At 40.9% G+C, this 23,534-nt stretch overlaps 1 protein-coding gene across 8 annotated transcripts in view; it reads right to left on the reverse strand.

Annotated features, from left to right (window-relative positions):
* LOC131245076 (ubiquitin-conjugating enzyme E2-17 kDa) overlaps positions 1-23,534 on the reverse strand; it is a 68,568-nt gene that overhangs the window by 22,191 nt on the left and 22,843 nt on the right. For 3 of the 8 annotated variants that reach the window (XM_058244275.1, XM_058244278.1, XM_058244277.1), the window contains 4 exons: positions 14,562-14,637; positions 10,941-11,000; positions 10,746-10,865; positions 9,570-9,916 (listed from right to left, as the gene is read on the reverse strand). The exons of 2 other annotated variants lie outside the window; for them this stretch is intronic. In XM_058244275.1, the coding sequence (XP_058100258.1) occupies positions 9,725-9,916; positions 10,746-10,865; positions 10,941-11,000; positions 14,562-14,637 (448 nt within the window). In that variant the 3' untranslated portion in view covers positions 9,570-9,724. Of the gene's footprint in view, positions 1-2,234; positions 2,445-9,569; positions 9,917-10,745; positions 10,866-10,940; positions 11,001-14,561; positions 14,638-23,534 lie in introns of those variants that run through there. 3 more of the 8 variants (XR_009170771.1, XM_058244282.1, XM_058244280.1) reach the window with 3 other exon arrangements.

Genomic DNA, 23,534 nt, shown 5'->3' on the forward strand with positions numbered 1-23,534 from the left:
TCGTAGCAGCTGTAACAACTTTTATGAAAAAAAATGACTTGTGACCGCCGTTAACGCCCGTTACGCCCCTTCTAAAAGTCATAACAGCCCTGTAATGGTTTTGTTATGGGGCAAATACAATTTTTTTGGATTTTTTTTTTCAATGTTATAGGGCGGATACAAGTTTTTCAGACTTTTTTTTCAATTAAAAAAGAGATTATAGCGGTTGTTATAGGGGCCATAACAGCCGTCACAACCCGTATTGTAAAGGTAATGATGGTGGCCATTATGGCCACCGTTACCGTTACGGAATACCTCGATCATGTTGTAAGGGAATAGTATACAAGCGTACAGCTATATTGTTCTTTACAGTGAGTATGCAATCCTCCAATCTTACTACATAAGACACATTTATTTCTACATACTTTTGTCTCCATTAGAACCCATATATATCAGCCATATAGGCAAATTTATATACATCCATGTATAAATCGGACCATAGATGGTGTGCAAGCTATATGATTGCTTATATGAGCCTCAAATTAAATATCTGGTTAATAAACAAGGCATAAAAAATAACTTGAGTTCCCAAATGCGATGCATAGCCTGGACACATCAACAAATCAGAATGCAAAGTTGGATAACGCAAAAGTTGTATGAAGTTTCCACCAGTTAAGAAAGCCGGCTGAGAACAAAAAACAGCAACATGTTTGTAATGGAAACAGCTATGAGGTCAAGAAACGTTCTGCGCGGGGGATGCAGCCTTAACCAGATTTCTTTCTTCTTTTTTCCTTTCTTTTTTTATTTTGGCTCTCTGACCTATATATATATATATATATATATATATATATATATATATATATATATATATATATATATATATATATAAAATATTTTTTCCCTTTTTTATTATTGGAAAAGCCCAACCAGAATATAATGGTGAAACATCTACAGAAATATGAAGAATTCAAGATATTGGAAAACATCAAACAATTTCAGCCAAACCTATTATGCCCATTCAACATATTATCGCTTGAAAAGGAACAGAAACAGTCAACTAACGTGCATGACAGGATTCGTTATTCTGAGAGATGCTTACAGTCTTGAAACATAAAACATAATAATAATAGTCTAACCAAAAGTAAAAGAAATAAACATTCTAGCAAGCAAAATAACTTGACCGTTCCTTTCAAGAAAAGCTCTAATAGTCAATTCTGCAACAATTTTCAGACCATATTTTTAAACAAGATAAAATGGGTATCTATAGAGAAAAATAACAATATGAATGCAAATTACAACAATTAAAACATTCTAAAGTTACATCATCATTATCACCATCACCACCGACATAGCATTGTCCCAACAACAGTTATAGCTATGCAAAACAAAAGTATGAATCAAAAGAATTAAAGCATCATATTTTTCCTTCAATTGAACAAGCTACCGATGAAATGGGACAAAATTTTGAAGTCACACGTGCCAATGAAAACATGGCAAGTGAAATCCAGCAACAGAGATCTTCAGAAGTCTGCAGCGATATTTGATTGGATGCGCTGCAGAATGGCATTCATTTGTTTCATCCTGTGCTTGGGGCATAAACAAGACGTGTCCCAGAGCACCTCCAACCATAGCCAAATGTCTTGTTTGGATGTGGTCCAACTACAAATACCATCCATCCATGCTCTGCTAAACACCCAAACAGCAGTGGAATGGTCTATCCCAATTCACAAACAAGATAACAAAGCATTTCTATCTCATTTGGATCGCATGGACATCCAAACATGCCCTGGAGCAAAATGATTCCTAAACCCATGTTCCAATCTCAATTACATCATAAACCAGAAATCCATCAATCCTATTAAGGTGCTATTCTGCATGGGATAACACCACGTATTCAATGGCATTTTGTCCCGACGTGGCACCTAATACACTTTCCAAATGGCATGCAGAACCTTATCAACGTATTCGACAAAAAAATCCCATAAATTTGCCGAAATCGCAACATTTTGGGTCAACCCTCGCAATAAATGTACGGTGGGAATACGTCGCTCTTCCCGCTCTGACAAAACGAGTCGTATACAAAATCCATTCATCATCAACCATACAAATTCAAGACAATCGCAACTAAATAGATCTGCGAGAAAAGAAGACTAATATAAATGCTGCAAATACATGAAGATTACAAGAGGAATTGCAGATCGATGCTTGGAGAAACCCCGATACCAGGAAAGAAACGAAATTGAAGGGAGATTTACCTGCGCTGCAAGATGTGGGAGGATCTTTCTGGAGATCCTTTAGTTCTTTCAAGATCCTCTTGGAAGCCATGGCGAAACCCTAGCTCTCGAAACCCTAGATCGTAGACGAGAGAGAAAAAGGGCGAGGAGAGCGAGAATGGGAAGGAGAATACCCGACCGAGACGAGTTTTTATTTTGAGATGGAATCGTACGTATTCTCGATGTGGGTTTGACGATGCCTTTATTCGCTCAAACACGGTATGCGGACTGCAAGCGGATTGCGTCCTGCTTCCGCCAGAACAGACTCGGTCCAGGCAGGGGATGCGTGGGGCCCACTGTGATATACGGGTGTTATCCACGCCGTCCATCCGTTTTTTCCAGATCATTTTAGGAAATAATAGTTAAATCAAAGCATATTCAGATCTCAAGTGGACCACACCACAGGAAGCAGTGAGGATTGAACCCCTACTGTTGAAAACTTCTTGGGACTTACAGAAGTTTTGGATCAAATTTAAATTTGTGTTTTTCCTTAGTACAGGTCTATTTGATCTTATGAACAGGTTGGATGGAAAATAAACATTACGGTGGGCCCTAGTAAGGTTTCAATGGCACGTGCCATTGTCACTACTGCTTCCTGTGGTGTGTTCCACTTGAGATTTGGATCTGCTTAAATTTTCGAACCACGCACTAAAATGATCTGAGAAAACGGATGGACAGTGTGGATAAAACACATGAATCACAGTGGACCCCACAGAGTCCCTGCCTGGACCAAAGGCTGACCAAGGACACAATCCGCCTCCATGCGCACTGCGCATTCCGCGTAGCGTCGCAAAATTTGGAAGCTCGGCTATTCAACACGTTCGCGAGAGCGCGTGGAGATTAACGTTGTGGTGCTCTTTCATTGAACCTAGGCAGTTTACACAACCGGTGGGCCACATGGTCGGTCGATATGGGCTTCCAACCGTCCATCTTCCTTCTAAAAATTTGGCCCATCCACAACTAACTGCGGCCATCCCATTCCAATCTTCCTTATGATGTGACCTAAATGAGTTTTAGCCCGACCCAAATGTTAGTTTCCAACGTGATAATAAGGCGTCGTACCTGATGGATGGCATGGATCTCATGAATCCAGTTTTCTTTGGAAATCAAAGAGTAGACAAATGTTAAATTAATATAAATAAATTTTTATTCTCATAGAATTCTAATAATCAAACAGGCTCGAAAATAATAAGTTCGGATATTTTGGTAATGTGTGATGGATGATATGTGGGCACATACAAATCACTAAGAAATTATGGTTACTACCTTACAACAAACAACTGTCCACATATTAGAGGCTGCGTTCATTCCAACAATGTAATTTTGGTACTGTAAACCAGAAACTGCTCGTGCACAATTTTGAGTTATATGGAAACGGACTGTTTTATTAGGACCGTAATATTCATCCAGCCAGCATTTTCACAAGTTATTTAGGGTCATGTAACTTCTAGTTGGTTTGAGAAAATATATATTTTATCGTCAGAGAGTATAGTTATTATATTGAAAGTTACTTCTTTGTTTTTTTTGCCTGTGAGTATGTTGAACTGGCGTGAATCCATGGAACCACCCAAAGAGAGCCACATAAATCTCTTTGTTGTAATTTGCCTTTTTCTTTGCTCTTTTTTTTTTTTTTTTTTTTTTTTGGATTTCCGATATTATCATGCATGTGGCTGAGAAGGAATCTTTCTCGCAACACATTTATGAGCAGGCTGGCTTCACCATTCAACACATTTATTATTAGAAGTGCCGAGTGTATCAACGAAGGGATGGGAGGGATGCTTTTTCACAAAACCGTCTGTTATTGTTTTGGGTATGCACATGTATCCCTGTGACTGAAGAATACAAATCTTTCTAAACAGTGCGTCCCGAAAAAGGCGACCTTCGGACTTCTCCAGGATACGTGTGAGTGATGGGTCACCCAACCAACCCATCTCACAAGAGATGGATCACTTCACATTCATGGAACTGAGGGAGCACATAAGGACGGCCGCTGGTGGCCCCGAGATGCAATCCATTTGGGCCTGTTTAGAACATATGATTAGGCAGGATTAAGTGGTATCCAATTGCATTTGGTCCCATGTAAATTTCATCGAGAGCATTTATGGGTTCATTTATGGGTCCCACATTAACGCATGTATTTTATCCATGTCATCCATCTATATGCTCCCTTTACAAGTGACAACCGAGTTGCTTGCATATGTATATCAGTGATGGGCATCGATTGTGAAATTTGGTCAGTTGATTACTATTCTAGGGTCCAAAGGTTTCATTTAATACAATGTTTTTGCCAAACGAATAATTTGATCCCACGTTGTGTTTTGCCCAAAGAAAGAATTCGATCCCAAACGTGGGATTGGATGGTCAAAATATCATGGCATTTCCAGACATACAATCATTGTGTAATAATGATGTTAATTCCACCTAATGCAATTCACATACCATTTAACCCCGCATTCCAAACAAGCCCCTACAAGATTCACAGAAGATCTGAAGCTACCAGGTGTCCCATAATTAGGGTGAGGAGAAGATAGAATTGAGATGGCCTCAAGGTTAGAACAAGGATAATGGTGAGAGGCTGCTGTGGACTCAGAAGTTTCAGTATAAGATTGGCCAATCTCACTGGAGAAAAACAATAGCGTGCATGAAGCCGCATCCAATAATTAATCATGCAAAATCAATCAACATGTCAAAAGATCAATGTCAAAGGGATAGAAGCGGTGATGCTTACCCATCTGGGAACTGTTTGCTTGCCAGCATGCCTGGAGATACTAGCATGAAATTATTTCAATCTCTTGGACAAGGTGCCGACGTCATATCCTGCCCAAGTAACATGTGTGGTGGGATCATACAATAGCATTTTGAACTTATCAGTGGAAGCAGATGGGCAAGATTTGAGAAAATGAGTCATATGATGTGTCCTAATGCGCAGGTCCTTGCTAGTGGACCCAGTTAATGGTGACCCAGATTTGCTCTGACTGGCCCCCACATGGATGGGTGATGAACCATAAATCTTCCATATTGGATTCATTAGAGGAAAGAATGGGGAGTTATTTCATACTTTAGTAGCATATGTCGCTTGATTCGCAGGCACTAAGAAATTGTACATGTTGCATACATGAACTCAAAATTAAAATGACTATATTGTTGAACCCACTGTCGCTACGTCAAAAGTCCCAACATCAGATTTGTTGAACAATCCTATCCTCCAATTTAGTGGACACTTGTTTCTTGAATTAGGGCCATAGGATATTTTCATTTTAAATATACAATTGATGTCCACCAATCTGATAGAGAGTCAAATGTTTGATTCATCATACATCTAAAATGAGAGTCATAATTTGGACAATTTAATTGGAATTACTAGAATGTCATGTATGCCATTTCTAACTATTTTTTAAGCACCTGCGTTTCATCTGAAAATCGAGAGGAGTTGAAAGTTTTTCTGTATTTGAGACAACCCAAAGGGATTGAATATATAGAGATTATAGTCATCTATACAAGGAAAATAATAAAATCAGAATCTTCTACCTATGGAAACGAACTATATAAGATACACTAGCTCTACAAGGTATGTGAGCTTGTCTAACATCACCCCTCAAACTAATGCTGGTCATCGACAAGTAATAGTTTGCCAACTAGAAATGAGTGACGTGCATAAGTGAGGGACTTGGTGAGAATGTCAGCAATCATATCATGGAATGTAACATGTGGAAGAGAAATGAGCCCAGACTGAAATTTCTCGCGGATAAAGTGACAGTCAACTTCAATATGCTTCGTCCGTTCATGAAAAACTGGGTTAGAGGCAATCTGAATGGCACTTAGATTATCAACATGGAGTGGAGTAGGATTCTACAGATTATCAACATTGTATCAGAGCTTCACTGATCTGAAACCGGTACCACCTGTCAGATCCGACAATCCCTGCGTCCGGCCACCATCCCTACTCGTCTGACCGCCCCTGCGTCGTCCGGCCACCTCTGTTGCGTCGTTCGGTCACTCCTGCTGCATCGTCCGACCACCCCTCTGCTCGTCAAGCGCCCCTGCGTCGTCCGGCCCCTCTTCTCGTCCGGCCCAACTGCTTGTCCGGCCCTTCTGCTCGTTCAGCGCCCCTCTGCTCTCCGATCTCTATTCCAAATCTGTTGTTGTTCCAGATCTGCTTGTTTGGCCTCTGTTCCAGATCTGTTGCTATTCCAGATCTGTTTTTATTCCGCCAGATCCAGATCTGTTGTTATTCCGCCAGATCTAGTGCCCCTGTTGTTATTGCAGATCCCGATCCAGATCTGTTGTTATTCCGCCAGATCCAGCGCCCCTGTTGTTATTCCAGATTCCCATCCAGATCTGTTGTTATTCCACCAAATCCAGAGCCTCTGTTGTTGTTGTTATTCCGTCAGATCCAGAAACTGTAATCTCTTGGGTATCTCTTGTTGTACGGTATATCTAACACATTCTTCTACTGCAACTCTTTGCGTGCTTTCAATTACTTCAGATTAATAGACAGGAATTCATCACGTACAGAGGCCTCACGCTATAGTTTTGATGGTACCAACTATTCTCTATGGGCCATCTATTTTCAGAACTTCCTCAAGGGGTCGTAGTTTGTGGGGACTCATTGATGGATCTGTTCCTATCCCCACTTCCACAGATGCCGACAAATTAGCTGATTAGGAAATGAACAATGAGCGGATTATTACCTGGATTCTCGATTCGGTTGATTGATCCATTATTGTTGGCCTCACCCCTCATCGCACTGTTAAGGCAATATGGGAGCATCTCCAGATAATTTATCAACAGAATAATGCGGCCCGGTTATACTGCCTGGAACAGGATCTCGTTAACTTTACTCAGGGTAACGACAGTATTCAATCATTTTACTCCAAAATTGTCACAATTTGGACAGAGATGGCTATGATGGATCTCACATTTCCTCATGACTTTAAGATATTCCAATCTATGCGCGAGAGTGCATAAGTTCGACAATTTCTTATGAAGCCGCGTCCGGAATTTGAACATTGTCGGGCTGCTCTCTTGAACTATAACCCTCCTCCTTCCTTAAATTCGGTTATTAATGGTTTATTGGCTGAGGAACAACGACTGAAAGTTCTCTCTCTTCCTTTCTCAACTCCGGGATCATCTGATATGGTGCTTGCTGTGTCCACCACTAGACCAATACGTGGTTACACTCCTTTGACTTGTCACGACTGCAACAAGGTGGGTCATGTTGTCGCTTAATGCAAAGAATGGTACGCTTATAGTCGACGGACTGGTCATGGTAATCAGGACTGCCGTACACGTGCCTATGCATCTTATTTCGGCCGTGGACATGGTGGTCGTAGTCGTGGCCGTGGTCGTGCTCTTTTTGCTACTGCTGCCACTATTTCTTTTGAGCCGTCCGTTAGTGATTCTGCATCTACTATTTCTGCTGAAGGTCTTTCATCACCTTTGACTCCTGCAATACCTCAGCAAATCGTTCAGGCCCTTTCTGCCGCCAGTATGTCAGGTATATCCCTATCTTCTACATGGTTCTTCAATTCGGGTGCTTCCAATCATATGACTGGTGTTGTATCCCATCTCCGTGACATTCGTTCCTATACCGGAAATCAGGTTATTTCTACTGCGAATGGCACTAGACTACCTATTTAGTCCGTTAGATCATTGACTTTATCTCCTTCTGTTCATCGCCAGTTCACCCTTCGTGATGTGTTTCATGTCCCTAACCTCTCCTCCAATTTAATTTCAGTTAGTCAACTCACATCCAATAACTGGTGAGTCATATTTCTTCCCAACTATTGTTTTATACAGGATCTGGCAACGAGGAAGGTACTTGGGATAGGTAGGCGATATGGTCATCTGTACGTGCTGGACTTTGATCCATCTGTTACTCCGGCTCGTTGTTTCTTTTCTCCATTTTCATCAGATATTTGTTCGACAAATAAGTTGTGGAAACTGTGGCACTTTCGCCTGGGTCATCCACATTCCGATCGGTTAATTCAGTTATTTTCTTCTGGCATGTTAGGGAAGGTTTCTTTTAATAAGAAATCTTTGGATTATTCTTGTTCATCTTGTTGTCTTTCAAAAAGTAAGTGTATTCATTTTCCTCTAAGTATTACAAAATCATCTTCTATATTTGAACTAGTGCATACAGATGTCTAGGGTCCTTGACCTATTGTCTCTCTCTAGGTTACGATACTATGTTATATGCATTGATGATTTCACACGTTACACCTGGATTTACTTTCTGTACTCGAAGTCACAAGTTTTTGAAAAATTCAAGATATTTCACTATATGGTGAAGACTCAATTTCGGGTTCCAGTTCAAACTCTCTGCTCTGACTCAGGGAAAAAATATCTCTCAACCGATTTTCGTACATTTCTTCAGGGTCATGGGATTATTCATCAGACCACCTGTTCTGATACTCCACAACAGAACAGGGTGGCTGAACGAAAAAATCGTCATATTGTTGAAACTGCCAAGACCCCGATGACAACTATGAGTGTTCATCATTCTTTCTGGGCGGAAGCAATGTTACATCCAGTCTACTTGATTAACCGGATGCCAACCAACGTTTTGAACAGTAAATCTCCATACTTTGTTCTCAACCGCTTACCTCCTGCATATTCCACATTTCGTGTTTTTGGTTGTGTCTATTATGTTCACCTGGCTTCACATAAGCGTAACAAACTATCTCCAAAATCGATCAAATGTATATACTTGGGATTTGGAAAAACTCAGAAAGGTTTTCGATGTTATAATCCTGTTTCTCGTCGTGTTCGGGTTTCACGATATGTTGTTTTTCTTGAACATATTGCCTTTCATTCATCTCTTCCTCCTTCGCACGCCCCAACATCTCCTGGTCTAACCACTTTTCCTAATATTCATTTTTCTTCGAGTACTCTCCCTCGTCCGTTGTAGGTTTACTCGCGTCGACCACGTACAGCTCCACCACCTATTACTCAACCCGAACCTACTATACCTGTTGCAGATCCTGAACCTACCTCGATACGTCGTTCCGATCGTGTACATCGAGCGCCTGATCGCTTGATATGCTCTGATACTATGAAAACCGAGAGGAGCTGAAAGCTTTTCTGTATTTGAGACAACCCCAAGGGGTTGAATATATAGAGATTACAGTCATCTATACAAGGAAAATAATAAAATCAGAATCTTCTACCTATGGAAACGAACTATACAAGGTATACTAGCTATACAAGGTATGTGAGCCTGTCTAACATCATCTGTCCAACTCCACCAGAGTAGAGAGAGAGAGAGAGAGAGAGAGAGAGAGAGAACATGGGCCAGACATTAGATGACTCTAGGTCTTTTCCAAAAATGGAAGATTTTTTGGGCATCCCCCATTCAAATCAACGTTCTGGATCACCAAAACACAGGTACCACCAGTACATACTCGGGGCATCAAAACACAAAATCACCTTCTTATGTATCACGGCTCTGTAATTCCTCTAGAGATTTACCATCAGTTTACATTCCTGGGAGTTCTTAATGGTTGGAGTTTCTTTATAAAGGGATGCTCGAGCAGCTTGCTTGCTGACGGCCTCTCTGCCGGATTCCTCCGTAAGCAGAACTGTATGAAATTCTTACCCTCAGGGGACAATGTATCTGGTATAGGAGGGGATTCATTCTTCATAATCTTGAACATGGCAGCAGCCTGCACCAACATAGCAGAGAAGTCTAACCATTTTAATTCATGGGAACAAAAAATATAAGATGTGCATAAAAGAAAAACACAAATACATGAACAAAATAGCAAAGGAACTGAATGCAACACGACAGAATCTGATCATTAAATACATGGTAGGAAGGCAGATTTAGGATGCATATGAAGTTACTACATCGTATAGAGTGGAATGGCCTTTGTTCGTTTCTTCTAATGGAGGAAAATTGGAGCTGGTTTGACATTCTCCACTCCTTTTGAAGTGGAGTGAGGGTTTCTGCCCTTCTCAAGCAAATTGCCGTTTTCAATTTATAGTGGGAGCTTCCTGCAAAAAGGGGCAATTGCTATTTTCATCCTGTTATAAAGTCACTCCTCATTCAAATGGTCCAATCTATCCCACAGGCATAGTAACACTTATCTGGCAAGCTTGAAAACAGTCAGGAATGTACATTCATGGTCAGCTCTCTACCAAAATATTATAATAATCATCATTGTCATTGAACCCTTATCCCAATTAATTGGGGTCAGAGACATGAATCCTGTTCTGCCATTCCTCTCTATCAAGGGCCATAACTTCATAAGAGAGACAAAAAAAAAAATGTTGTCCAAAAGAGATAGAATCCTATAGTAACTAAAATGACCAGGAACAACCACTGAGAGGTCACAAACAATAACTTATCAGAGGTTCTTCGGCCCATTCGCAACTTCATAAATCTCGACATGGAATTGAAATGGCATACTATGTCCACTAAACAGCTTGCAATCTGAGCAAATGTTTCAAAGTCCAGGACATGATGAACAAACATAAAATCAAAGTGCTTACCCCCTCGAACTCACTCCAAGGAGGTTTCCCAGTAAACATCTCGATGATGGTGCAACCCAAACTCCAAATGTCAACAGCATGATCGTAGCAAGCTTCTTTCTGCATCATAGCCTGCATGACCTGCAAAAACAATGAGTTTGATGATTTAGAGGGATGCTTTATGAGACTGCAGGATGTGGTGGGGAAAAGAGATACCTCTGGAGCCATCCAATAAGGACTTCCCTTCATCGAAAGTGCGGCAGCTTGTCCACTCAGCTGAATGCCAACACAAATCAGCATAGCAAAAAATGCTATGTGAAAAAATAAAACGTTTTGACTTGAAGCAATTGGGAAATTCTACAAAGCAACTCGTTTTGAAATAATCAAGGATATAGACACACTCTAGCCATCATCAAATCATTTCTACGATTCATATTTCAATATGACCTTTAAAACATACGGTAGGTAAACATTGTTACGAAACTGTACATTTAGAGTGACAAAGCCGTGATAGCAGCAATACATAATTAAATACCTAAAAGGATATTGAAACTTTAAAAAAAAAAAAAAATGCATAATGCCCATGTCAAATGTACATCAATATCTATGGGTGACCGATGAACTCAAGGCTCTTTCCATCAATATGAAGAAAGGCGTACAAGCATTCATTAAGGCAATGGATACACACTAACACACAGAGATCTGGAAGAGGTCACACAACTATAGTGTTATCGTCCAACCATTGCTTATGTGAGTGTGACATCCAAGCGATCCCAGAGGTGGGTCCCACCACGTAGATCACCCACAAAAAAATGAAACCAACCTGCTCACCAGGTGGCCCGCACAAGTAATTTGAATCAGATTGAAGATCGTCCATCATTTTTTATGGTATGGCTCACATGATGAGTGGATCAGTCTGATGTTTGCATCAGGTGTTCTATCTGGCAGCACAAACTTTTGGAAAGGTAGGATGTTGTACTCACTCATCAAATTGACATTTATGCGCTAGTTTGACAATATCACCATCTTCCAACAAGTTTGTGAGACCTCATCGATCTTGAAATACCTTCCTTTGCTAATTAAGTTGATAGAGTCAATGTAGAGATTTTTATTTATTTTTTTGAAAGATGAAAAAAAAAATTTATTGGGCAGAGCCAGAAAAAGACCGAAAAGAAACAAAAAAGAAAAGAAAGAAACAACAAAACAAAAAAAAAAAACACCCCACTAAGGGCCCGTTTGGCCGGGCGGATTGGAAGGGATTGGATGGTATTGGAAGGGATTGGAAGTTAAATCCTGGGATTGGCCGGGCATGCCAAACAGACTGGGTGATCTGATCCCGGGATATAGCAATCCCATGGATCTTAAGACAATCCACTGACAACACCATCATTACCTTTAAATCCCATCCAATCCACCCTAATCCGTTCAAATTTGCCTGGGACATGTTTGGTTCGAGGGATTGGAAGGGATGGGAAGGTTTAATCCCGGGATTGGCCGGATGTGCCAAACAGACTCGATGTAGCAATCCCGGGATATAGCAATCCCATGAATCTTAAGACAATCCACTGAAAACACCATCATTACCTTGAAATCCATGCCATCCACCCTAATACCATTCAATCCCTTCCAATCCACCCGGCCAAACGGGCCCTAAAGATTACCCAATGAAATATATTAAAGAGGAAAAGAGCATGCAGCCAGGAACTGCTGAGATAGCAGAACCGAAAGCCTAAAAGCCTAAAAACAAAAGACTATAGTCCTTGAGACCCAAAACATTAACCACCCACTCAATTATCAATTTTTTTGCATAAGATCCCACTGCCTGAGCTGAAGCCTGGATGTCATTGAAACATCTGTCATTCCTTTCCTTCCAAACAGCCCACCAAAAGGCGAGAATAGCCATCCTCCAGATACGGGATTTGACTTTGCCCAACTTAAAGCCGTGCCAATACGCTAGCATAGAGGAAGCAGAATTCGGGATACATCTGCTGACGTTGAATCGGATAAATAAGTCCAGCCAGATCTGAGAGATGAAAGGGCAGTGTACCAGAAAGTGATCAACTGACTCCTCACTTTTCATGCAACAAAGGCATATGTTGACAAGCTGCATACCTCTCTTTCTAAGATTGTCTATAGTTAAGATCCGATTTTTAGCCGCCAGCCAACCAAAACAAATATATTTGGGGGGGGGGGGGGGGGGGGACACCTGGGGAAGCCTGAGTCGCTGGGGGAAGGGAGGGGGCAAGGAAAAAATATAGGGATTTGACCGAGAAGATACTGGATTTGTCCCTTTTCCAGATGAGTTTATCTGGGACAGTCTGATCAGGGATGACGTTGGATAAACAATCTAGCAGATCAACATATTCCTTAACCTCCCATTCATGGAGGTTTCTGACACAATTAATTTCCCACACTATACCAGCAGCAGTTTGGATATAATAGCTTGCAACCAGACTCTTCTTTATCTGTGGCAATACTGAAAATATTAGGAAATGATGGGACTTTGAGAATCATTACGCCGAATGATGTGTGCAGTGGTGACTTCAGTCATGAAACATGGGGCATTGCAGCCCATTAGGGCAATAAAGTCCATGTTGGGTCCCGATGGATATATCACAGAGTGGCATGGTTTTCCAAGGTAATTCTTTCAGAAGATTGCTGAGCAAAACAAGTTGAAAATGTTCATATGGGTGCCAAGTCAAGTGCCTTCAAAGGACTTCAGGTGGCTGATCTTAGCAGAAACTGAAGCAACATGATAGGACTTCAGGCAGTTGATCCCAAAAGAAACTGAAGCAACCTGATATGGATCAAGTTGGAACTCATCTCTCCCAGAGTTAGTTGGTCTCCCACATTGCCAAAAAATGGAAGTTTAATTTCAATGGCACATGTAGTGCAAGTACCTCTGGTGGGTGGGGTGACTGTCCTAATCGACAACTGTGGGAAAGACCATTCTTGTTTTCTATCCCGCTCCAAGCAGGGACCGATAGTGCTTGCCCTCCAAGAGGTCAGAAGCACTATCCCCAATCAATTTCATGATTTGCAAATCATCCTAGAAGGGGCGCAAATCATCCCAGAAGGGGCTTTTCTGATGTCATCAATTGGGCCAACAGGGAGGTTCCTTTGACTTGGGTCTCACCTTTTATTTTCAAGAAGGTTAGAGCTTTGGCTGCCAGCCTAATAAACTCTGTTTTCCCTGGCAGCTAAAGGTGATACTCCACAGCAATGTTTGAAATATCGGTATTGCGTTACGTCTCGCACCCTTGGGATAGGGATACGTATCGGTTATCGCATGGGATATATCAGTTGTGTCGGTTAATGTGTCGCTGTTGTTGAAAACATGGGGAAACATTGTGAAATTGGTCGAATTTTTCAATGGAACTCCAGCGATTGTTAGAAAAGACATCAATACACACTTATAAATCAAAACATTACAAAAAACAAGTGCACATGATAGGTTTTCTTTGTATGAGGTCCTAATCTATGAGCTGTCAAACTGAATTGATGCAAGTATATTCAAAGTCTATTCATATAATTTATTTTTATTTTTTTTCTATATGCATTCCTTTTATCAATTTAAAATGAAGAAAAGAAAATTCCCGAATGCATTTTGTTGTTGGAAGAAAGTTGCACTTTCTTGTTGAAAGATGGAACTTCCTTTCAATAAGAAAACACCCAGAACACAATAATTTACGGTAAACAATAATTTACGGTAAGCATGCCTTCCAGCAACTACTATATACAAACAAACCAAATCAACTCTGTGGAGATCAAGAGCAAGAAAGACTTCACAAAGTACAAGGATTGTTTGGTATTTTTCTATTCATGGAAGATACTCACATGCTTTGCCATCCCAAAGTCTGCAAGCTTAACAACACCAGATGCATCAACAAGTAAATTGGCCCCTTTGATGTTCCTATAAGAAACAATCATCAAATTTGGAATACAGAAACTAATTATTTGAACAAAACCATATGGGAACTTCGAGATCTGAAAGTAACAAAAACAGCATAAAACTTGTACATTTTGCTCCTATTGAATTTTTTATATTTCAAAGAAAAGATAAAGTAGAAGGAAGTACTTGTGAACGAACAATCAGGCATGCCAATAAAGAGACTAACATATATATACATGGGAAGGTCACACCTAGAAGTAGTTGTAAATCCAACTAGTTGTGGTTTGTGGTCCATAGTGTATGGATGACATCCAATCAGTCTAGGAGGGTTGCCCCATTATGAAAATAGGATGCCCCAAAAATAATCCCAATCCAAATCAAGTGGGCCGCCACATGAATTTGGAGGTTTTTGGGTGGTTGTCCATTGTTTTCTATCGTGTGGCCCACGTGATGATTGAAGTAGCATGATCTTTGTGGCATCCCATTTTCATTGTGGAACGAACCTGCTGGATGGATTGAATGCCATGCACCGTGGGCCCGGACACAGCTAGTTGCAAGTTTTTTCATTGACCACTAGTTGCCTGTATAAACATGATGAATAAATCACATCATGAAGCAGCATAGAAAAGCACAAGAAAACAAAGAAGGAAAAACCAGTACAGGAGCTTTGCAAGATAATCTGAATTGTTGAAATTCAAGATTGGATACTTTGTCAGCATTAGCGGCTATTTGGTTTGTTGACCTAATTAAAAGCAGAACTTGAACATACCTAGGCAACAAAACCCCATGTCGACGCACATACAAGAATCTCTCCAACAATTGCAGTGAATTTTTTTAAAGCAAGAGGTTCACTAGCCCCACATACGGCTTCAAGCAGAAGGGCGTCAATGCCTCAGCTATGTTTTGGCAGATTACGTGGTCCGCATGTACCCCACAAAAGAGATCATTTTGTTGCCCATGTTCTAGCATTCTACTAAGCGCCTCAGCTACCACCACAAACGGGAGAGGGGATGCCAAACCCCCTTGCTTCAAACTTCTCGAGCCATGAAAAAAACCTTTTGTCAATCCATTAACCAACACCAAAAATCTAGTAAAGTTGATACACTCCTTCACCCAACCCCTCCACTGCACCTCACATCCAATTCTCCCAAACACGTAATCTAGAAAACCCCAATCCACGGGATCATCAGCTTTCTTGATATCAAGCTTACAGATATAGCTATGCAACCTTTCCTTGTACCTGGTGTCTACATACTTGCGAGCTACAAGAGCGATGTCCAAAATTTGCTGACCCTCAACGAAGGCATCCTAGAACTTGGAAATTACACCTGCTAGATTCCCTCTTAAGTCTAATGCTAGAACCTTAGCAAGGATTTTATAAATGCTTTCAATTAAGCTAATGGGTCTGTATTCTTTTAGATTTTCTGCTCCCAAGACCTTGGGAATCAACAGAATGAATGAGGCACTATTTCTTTCGAAAGCTTCCCCTTATCAGGAAGTTCTCTCACGAACTCCATCACATTCCCTTCCACGCTTTCCCAAAAAACCTAGAAAAACGCTAAGGGGAATCCATCTAGCCCTGACACTTTCTCTTCCCAAAGAGTCCACAGCTTCCATGACTTCAGTTTCAGAAAAGTCCTCTAGCAAATCCGCTTCCATCCTTGAAATGCTTTGGAAGTTATCCAGAATTGGCCTTTCTACCCTTCCATTGTCAACAAATCTTTATAGAACCACACTACCCTATCACAAATCCTATCTTTCTCTTCCACCCTTTCATGCTCCGCTACAATGCTACTCATCTTGTTACATCTTGCCTAAGCACTTGCTATGTTATGAAAATAATCTTGGATTCTTATTACCCTCTTTTAACCAAGTCACCCGTGATCTTTACTTCCATTTGATCTCTTCCTCCTTAATACAGCTTGCATATTCTTGCCCAAGTTTCCTATGGAGGTGTTTAACCTCGTCAGATAAGAGTCATAAGACCACATCCTTAGCTTTTATGTCTAGATCATGGATCTTTCTTAGGATTTCCTACGTTTTCCCCTCCCTTATACCTAATATCTCCCTTTTCCATTCTAGAATTTTCCTCTTCAACAACTTCAATTTCTGATTTAATCTAAAACCCGCAAAGCCCTCAACTTCAAATGAAGCCCATCAGTCCCCAACTAGGCCCGAAATACCTTCCACCTCTAAGCACATTAATTCAAATATAAAAAGTTTTGGACACCAATTTCTAACAAAATTGGGCAATGGTCTGAAACAGGCTTCGGTAATCCACATTGAGAAAACAAGCAGAAATCTATCCACCTAGTTCAGCGGAACTAGAAATCTATCGATCCTTGTCATGATTGGTCGCTCCTAACCATTAGACCAAGTATATCTCCCAGGTTGATCATCTCATGACACAACCCATTTTAAAAAAGCCAACATACTTTGGGTCTGTATTTTCAGTGTCATGCGATCTCACTGATATATCCCACAATATATCTATTATTCCTAGTTGGGAGATACAAAACCCAACTTAATATCTAATTTTCATGGTATTGTGCAATATATCGCACGATATCATGATATATCATAGATATTGCGACATTATGTGATATATCCACACTCCCCCTTTATAAAATCTTAATGTACAGTGCGATATTTCGATACCAAGTGCGATACTGAAAGGGATAAAAGGAAACCAGCACTATTTTGTCTGGAAAATCCTCAAAATTCACAAAAAATTAATTATATATTATTATTTTTTGTATTAAAAAATAAAATTTAAAAAAAAAAAAAAAAGACTTCTTGCTGGTATATTGGTAGGTGATTTCGACCGGTCCACTTTAGTTTGTTAGAAGAAAATCTTCGAAATTGCGATCAGAAACTTCTTCAAGCTGGATTCTAAAAGGTGTTTTTTTTTATTTTTTATTTTTTAGTTTTGATTCTTTTCTTCTTCTTTTTTTTTGTGTGTTTTTATATGTTGTAAATAGTCTTAAATAGTAAGAAATTCATTATTATTCATGTTTTACATGAAAATTTATGGATTTGGAGCTTCAATTTCAAGATATGAGGGAAATGGGCCAAGTTGCAGAAAATTGAAAAATTTCCAATTTTGCCTAGCTCGATTGCAATCTTAGTGTCCAAAAATAAAATCAAACATACATATAACTTGATCTACACATTCTTGGCAATTTGGGGATCTTTCAAAAAAAATTATTTTTCCCCCGAAATCCACAGGTATATTTCTAGTTTTCTACTTCTTTTGTTTTTTAATGTAATGCTTGTGTTTCTATACATGCCTTCTTACATTTATAAATTGACTTTGAATATAGTTGTATCAATTCAATCAGATAGCGCATAGATTACGACCCTATACAAAGGAAACCTATTATGTTCACTTATTTTGTGATTTTTTTATTATTATTATTTCTTAGTGTATATTGGTGCCTTTTTTAACAATCCCTAAAGTTTCATTGAAAAATTCAACCAACTTCCCAATGTTTCCTAACAACAACAATAAATTACACGATACAACTAACATATCTCGTGCAATAATCGATATGTATCCATATCTAAAGGGTGCAATGCATTATGTGATGACGACACGTAAAACATTGCTTTAGGTAACTTTCCTACTAAAACATTTCTCATAAGAAAATTTGGTGAGGTTAAAGTCACTCCCTATGCACCAATCACCATGGATAGTCATTTCTACCCCTCACCACATCAAGATGAGCCCATAATTTGTCCCTCTAATATGCCACATTTGACCGGTAAACAACAGTAAACATCCACTACACCATTCCTTGCCATTAGCATTCCAAACAGACTCCAACATTCTTTTGTCAAAGCCTTGAATTTTTGTTTCCTGGAATGAGATAATTTGCACATTTGCTTTCCTACAAACCTCCCAAATCTAAGCCCTCTTATCCATTGAACCCATACCCCTCACATTCCATCTTAGGATCCCCATTTGAACAATGATCTTTCCCTACAAACCACTTCTCCCCTCATAAGAAACCACTACCTTTTGGTTTTTTTCTTTATTCTATGCTTTCTTCAAAAAAGATACCATTACCTTTCAAAAAGAAAAAGAAGGGCAAGCCACATATTATTTTCATATAGGGGTGGACATCTGGTGAGTGTACTGTCCTGGATTTTTTTGTATTCAATCTTCACAGTGAGGACCACCTTATGCACTACTCAGATGTCTGACTTACTCGCCAGACTGGCACACATGCTGCATGTAAAGGTGCTAGTGGTATTAGCAATCCTCTTCAAATTAAAGGTCACGTATTAAAAAAAGTAACGTCCAAATAGAGAACTAATTAACTAGCATAGCAAAGTAAATCAGTGCAATTGAATTTCAATATCTGCCAACCTATTTGTTAATGACTCTGTTAAGAACTATCCTCCGTCAACTAATTTGTTGAACTTGAACCATAGATACTGTTTAGGGAGTGTAAATTTCATAAAAATAAAATAAAAAAATAAAAAAATAAAAATAATAAAAATAAAAATTATACATAAGTTTCATGGGTTTGTACTCTTTTTTCCCCCTTTTTTGAAGGCTAATGAAGAAAATAATTAGAAAGAGGAGAAATAGAAATACAAGATTAGTGAATAGGAATCATTAGATCAATAGGAGGAATCCTCCCCCAATCTCTCCTCGCAAGATACAACCGATGTATAAGCAAAGGCTTCAGTAGACCTGACCCATGCACCCACAAGCCACTTAGCCTTCCCAAAAAAAAAAAAACTCTTCCAGAGAACTTGATGTATACCAGAAAGTTATGTTGTTCGTTCACACCAAATCAACCAAAGGCCAGCAAGAAACACACGTTTCATGGTGTTATTTCAAAAAAGAAAAAAGAAAAAAAAAAGTATTAGAAGTTTAGGTATGTGATTTAGAATTAAAAGGAATCAATTACAATGTCAAGAACATGCACCAAATAGCAATAAGCCATCAATAAATCTCAATAGGAGGGTGCATACCCAAACCACGTACACTAAAATGGTTACAACAATGATCAATGTCGCAAAAAAACAGACACTGGGTAACAAACATAGATAAACTAGCAAGAACATGAGTGTTGCAAGTCATTGCTTATGATAAAAGGTTCAAAACCAAAGCAAAAGCTCTATACACAACTAAAGACCTAAACTCTAAAACAGACTCAAGAAAGAAGCCACAACTCCTAATTTTTATTTTTATTTTTTTTAATTTTAAGAAATCTCCGTTTTCATTGATATACAGGATTGCTTACAAGAAGACGAGGAGGGACGGGACATAAAAGGCCTAAGACCCCCTGCTTTACAAGGGAGACACCTTTGGAAGGCCCACCCCATTGGGCACTCCTATCATATGGAGGAAGAAGAAAGATCAAGAAAAACACACCACCCCTAAACCTGCCCTGTCTAGGACGAGTTCCCCTCTGGAGATGAGAGGGAGGCTAGCAACAAAGTGGAAGAAATTGACCTACTGATCAGCGAGCAAGGCTATCGGCCACTGAATTGGCCTCTCTGGGGATGTGATTGATTGCAACAGAAACAGAGGCCCTGATGGAATCGAACTGATTTTTCCAAGAATGCGCGATCCATGGGGTGTTTCCTGCTGAAGAGAAGAGGCCAACAACTGAAAGGGAATCGCTCTCGACCTCGACGTTGGAAAAACCGATATCCCTGCACAATTTGAGGCCGTCAATGACTGCCTTCACTTCAGCCAGGAAGCTCGATCCCACGCCGTAGCCTATGGAGAATGCAAATGAGAAAACTCCCTTCTCGTCTCTGCAAACGCCTCCGCTCCCGGAAGGACCTGGGTTGCCCCTGGATGAGCTGTCAACATTCAGTTTCACCCCACCTCTGGGAGGTCTTTTCCACTTCACAACGGTCAGCGAGAGAGGACGGCTTTTCCCTGGAACGAACCCCAAATCAGCCACGACATCTCTATCAATTTGGGATTTAGAAGAAGGGAGAGGAAATGCGGTGGACAGATGGAAGAGCCAAGTCCGGACATTGTAGATGGAGAGATTTGCCCTGAAGGGAGAGTCTTCAAAGCGCTGCTCGTTCCTAGCCTTCCATATTTCCTAGAGAATGAGGGCCAGGATGACCCCTCTGAGCATTCCCATAGTGGACGATTCGCGCCATAGACCACCACTGCGAGGCTCTACACCCCACTAACTGGTTTGGAATAAAAGAAACAGAAAGGATGGCCGAGAAGTGGGACCAGATGGAGGAAGCAATCACCCCTTCGGCGAAGAGGTGGTTGAGGGATTCTTCCTTCTGGTCGAGATTCTTGCAGCACACACAAGAGGAGGCCAACTGGATCCCTTTCCTTTTCACACTGATATCGACAGGGATTGCGTTATTGAGGATCATCCAGGTAAATAGAGCAATTTTAAGAGGAAGATGAGGATGTCATGTCCATTTGGCCCAAGTGCGCATATGGCCCATGGGCCGAATAAGGCGCCATGCAGATCTCGTGGAGAATTTCCCCAACTTCTACTTGGCCCAAATGAAGCAATCTTCACCTTGATTAAGGGACAGTCCCTCAGCTCGCACGTGATGACGGACTGATTGCAGGAGCGAGACAGGGAAAATGGCGTGCTGAAGAAGGCCATCGGGGCCAATTACGTCTTTGATCCTCAGATTGATGGGGTGGGGAGGAACATTTTCTGGGAGCAAATCCTTGAGAGGGCCAAGTCCTGTCCAGTTGACATGCCAAAAGTTGTTGTTACCATCCTCCAGTAACAGGCGAGAATTGTCTTCAACGAGCTGAAGAAGATCCCTGATTTTCTTCCATGGAGGGGAGTCGGACCAGCGCTGATTGGAGGAGCCCCTTGATTGATTGATGGCATATTTGGATCTCATGAATCTCGCCCATAGACTGTTTTTATAGGCAAAGAAAATAGTCCAGGCCCTCTTAATTCTCAGGGCATTTGCGACCTCCCTTTAGCCTTTGATTCCCAGCCCACCTTCCATGGAAGGGGCTGATATAGACTTCCAGTTGACCCAATGAAGCTTCTTTCTCCCTTCTGACCAACCCAAAAAGAAGTCTGCAAAACCTTTTTCTAGGGAAGACAGCGTCTTTCTCGGGATATCTATTGCCGCAAGAGTGTGAATAGGAATACTAGCGAGCACGTGTTTGATAAGAGTAACCCTGGCAGCCTAATTGAGGAGGCAGGCTTTCCAACCTGAAATGCAAGATATGATTTTATCTACAAGCAGCTGAAAGGAGATAGATCTGATTCTACCTTTTACCAGCGGAACACCAAGGTAGATGAGAGGAGACGCTGCTCTCCTGATGCCTGCGATTCTTTCAACTCTACCTTCTGACACCTTGGAGGAAACAAACAATCAGCTTTTGGCTGAATTAATTTTGAGGCCTGATACTTCCTTGAAGGAATGGAGAAAAGACATCATATTTCTAATCGATGTGCTGCTACCATTGATAAAAATGGTAGTGTCGTCTGTGAAGAGGAGGTGGGAGATTGTCAGGCTCCCCCTGTTGGTTTTGAACGCCTGACAAATATTGGAATTGAACAGGGATTTGAGGCCCCTACTGAGGGCTTCCATGACCAATGAAGAGGCTGGGAGAAAGCGAATCTCCCTAACGGATCCCTCTTTCGGTCTTGAAGAAGCCCGAGTTGATACGATTGAGGAGAACTGAAAACCAAGTCCCTGACCAGCATTTTTCTGCCAAATCAATCCATGATTGGCTGAAAAAGAACCTCTGGAGCACCGCCTTAAGAAAGGACCAATTTACTCTATCATACGCCTTTTCAAGATCCATCTTGAAGATGATGTTGCTACCCCGGACTCTTTTGTCTATGTCCAGAAAGAGCTCTTGCACCATGGATATGCTATCCGCAATCGATCTCCCTTGGACAAAAGCCATTTGTTCTTCTAAGATTAGCTTAGGAAGGATGGAATTCAACCTAGCTGCAATCACCTTAGAAAATACCTTGCAGACACAATTACAAAGACTTATAGGATGGAAATCAGCAAAAGATTTAGGAGCCGAACTTTTTGGGATTAAGCAGAGCAAGGAGGCTGAGAATGTCGTACATCCCTGGAAGAGAAATTTGATGGCCTGATGGAGGTCCGTCCCAACGATTTCCTAGCAAGCCGAGAAGAAAGCACCAGAGAACCCATCAGGCCCAGGCGCGTCGTCTGATGGTAGGGCCGAAACTGCTACCTTCACTTCATTAATAGACGGAATAGCCATGAGGAGGTCGTTGTCTTCTGGGGAGACCAGGGACGGGATCGAGTTGATGAAGTTGCCAATCGGGGCCACCTCTTCTACCGTGAACAACTTCTTGAAGAAAACGACCGCTTCCTCCTTTATACGAGACTGGTCGCCTGTTGTGGTCCCATCTTGCAGCTGAATTTCTCTTATATGGGCTCTTCTAATGCGGTTGATTGCATATGTGTGGAGGAACTTGGAGTTTCTGTCCCCTTCTTTCAGCCACCTGTTTCTGAATTTCTGTTTCCAGAATATTTCTTCCCGGTTCTCCAGACGAACGAGGATATCTTTTTCCGTACCCAGGCTGGAAAGGATGTGGGGAGATGGGCTGAGAGTCGATGCCAGCTCGAGCTGATCTATCTTCGCCGTAGTAGCCTTGATCTAACTGAAGATATTGCCAAACTCGTCTCTATTCCAGACTTTCAAAGCAGCTTTTGTGTTCTTTAATTTGCACAGGAGGTGGATCATTGGGTTAATGAAGACCTCAGATTTCCAGGCGTTGGAAACAATAGCCTGGAATCCCTCGTGATGGGTCCACATCCTTTGAAATTGAAAAGGCCTTGGGGATGTGAAAGTTCACGTAGTCTCTGTATGTGATCCTTTCTCCCGGGTGGAATTATATGATACTCTGGCTACAGAAGACGCTTGATACACAGGCACTCAAAATTGTACACGTGTCATA

The sequence above is a fragment of the Magnolia sinica genome, chromosome 5 (assembly GCF_029962835.1).
Source record: "Magnolia sinica isolate HGM2019 chromosome 5, MsV1, whole genome shotgun sequence".
Classification (NCBI taxonomy): domain Eukaryota; kingdom Viridiplantae; phylum Streptophyta; class Magnoliopsida; order Magnoliales; family Magnoliaceae; genus Magnolia; species Magnolia sinica.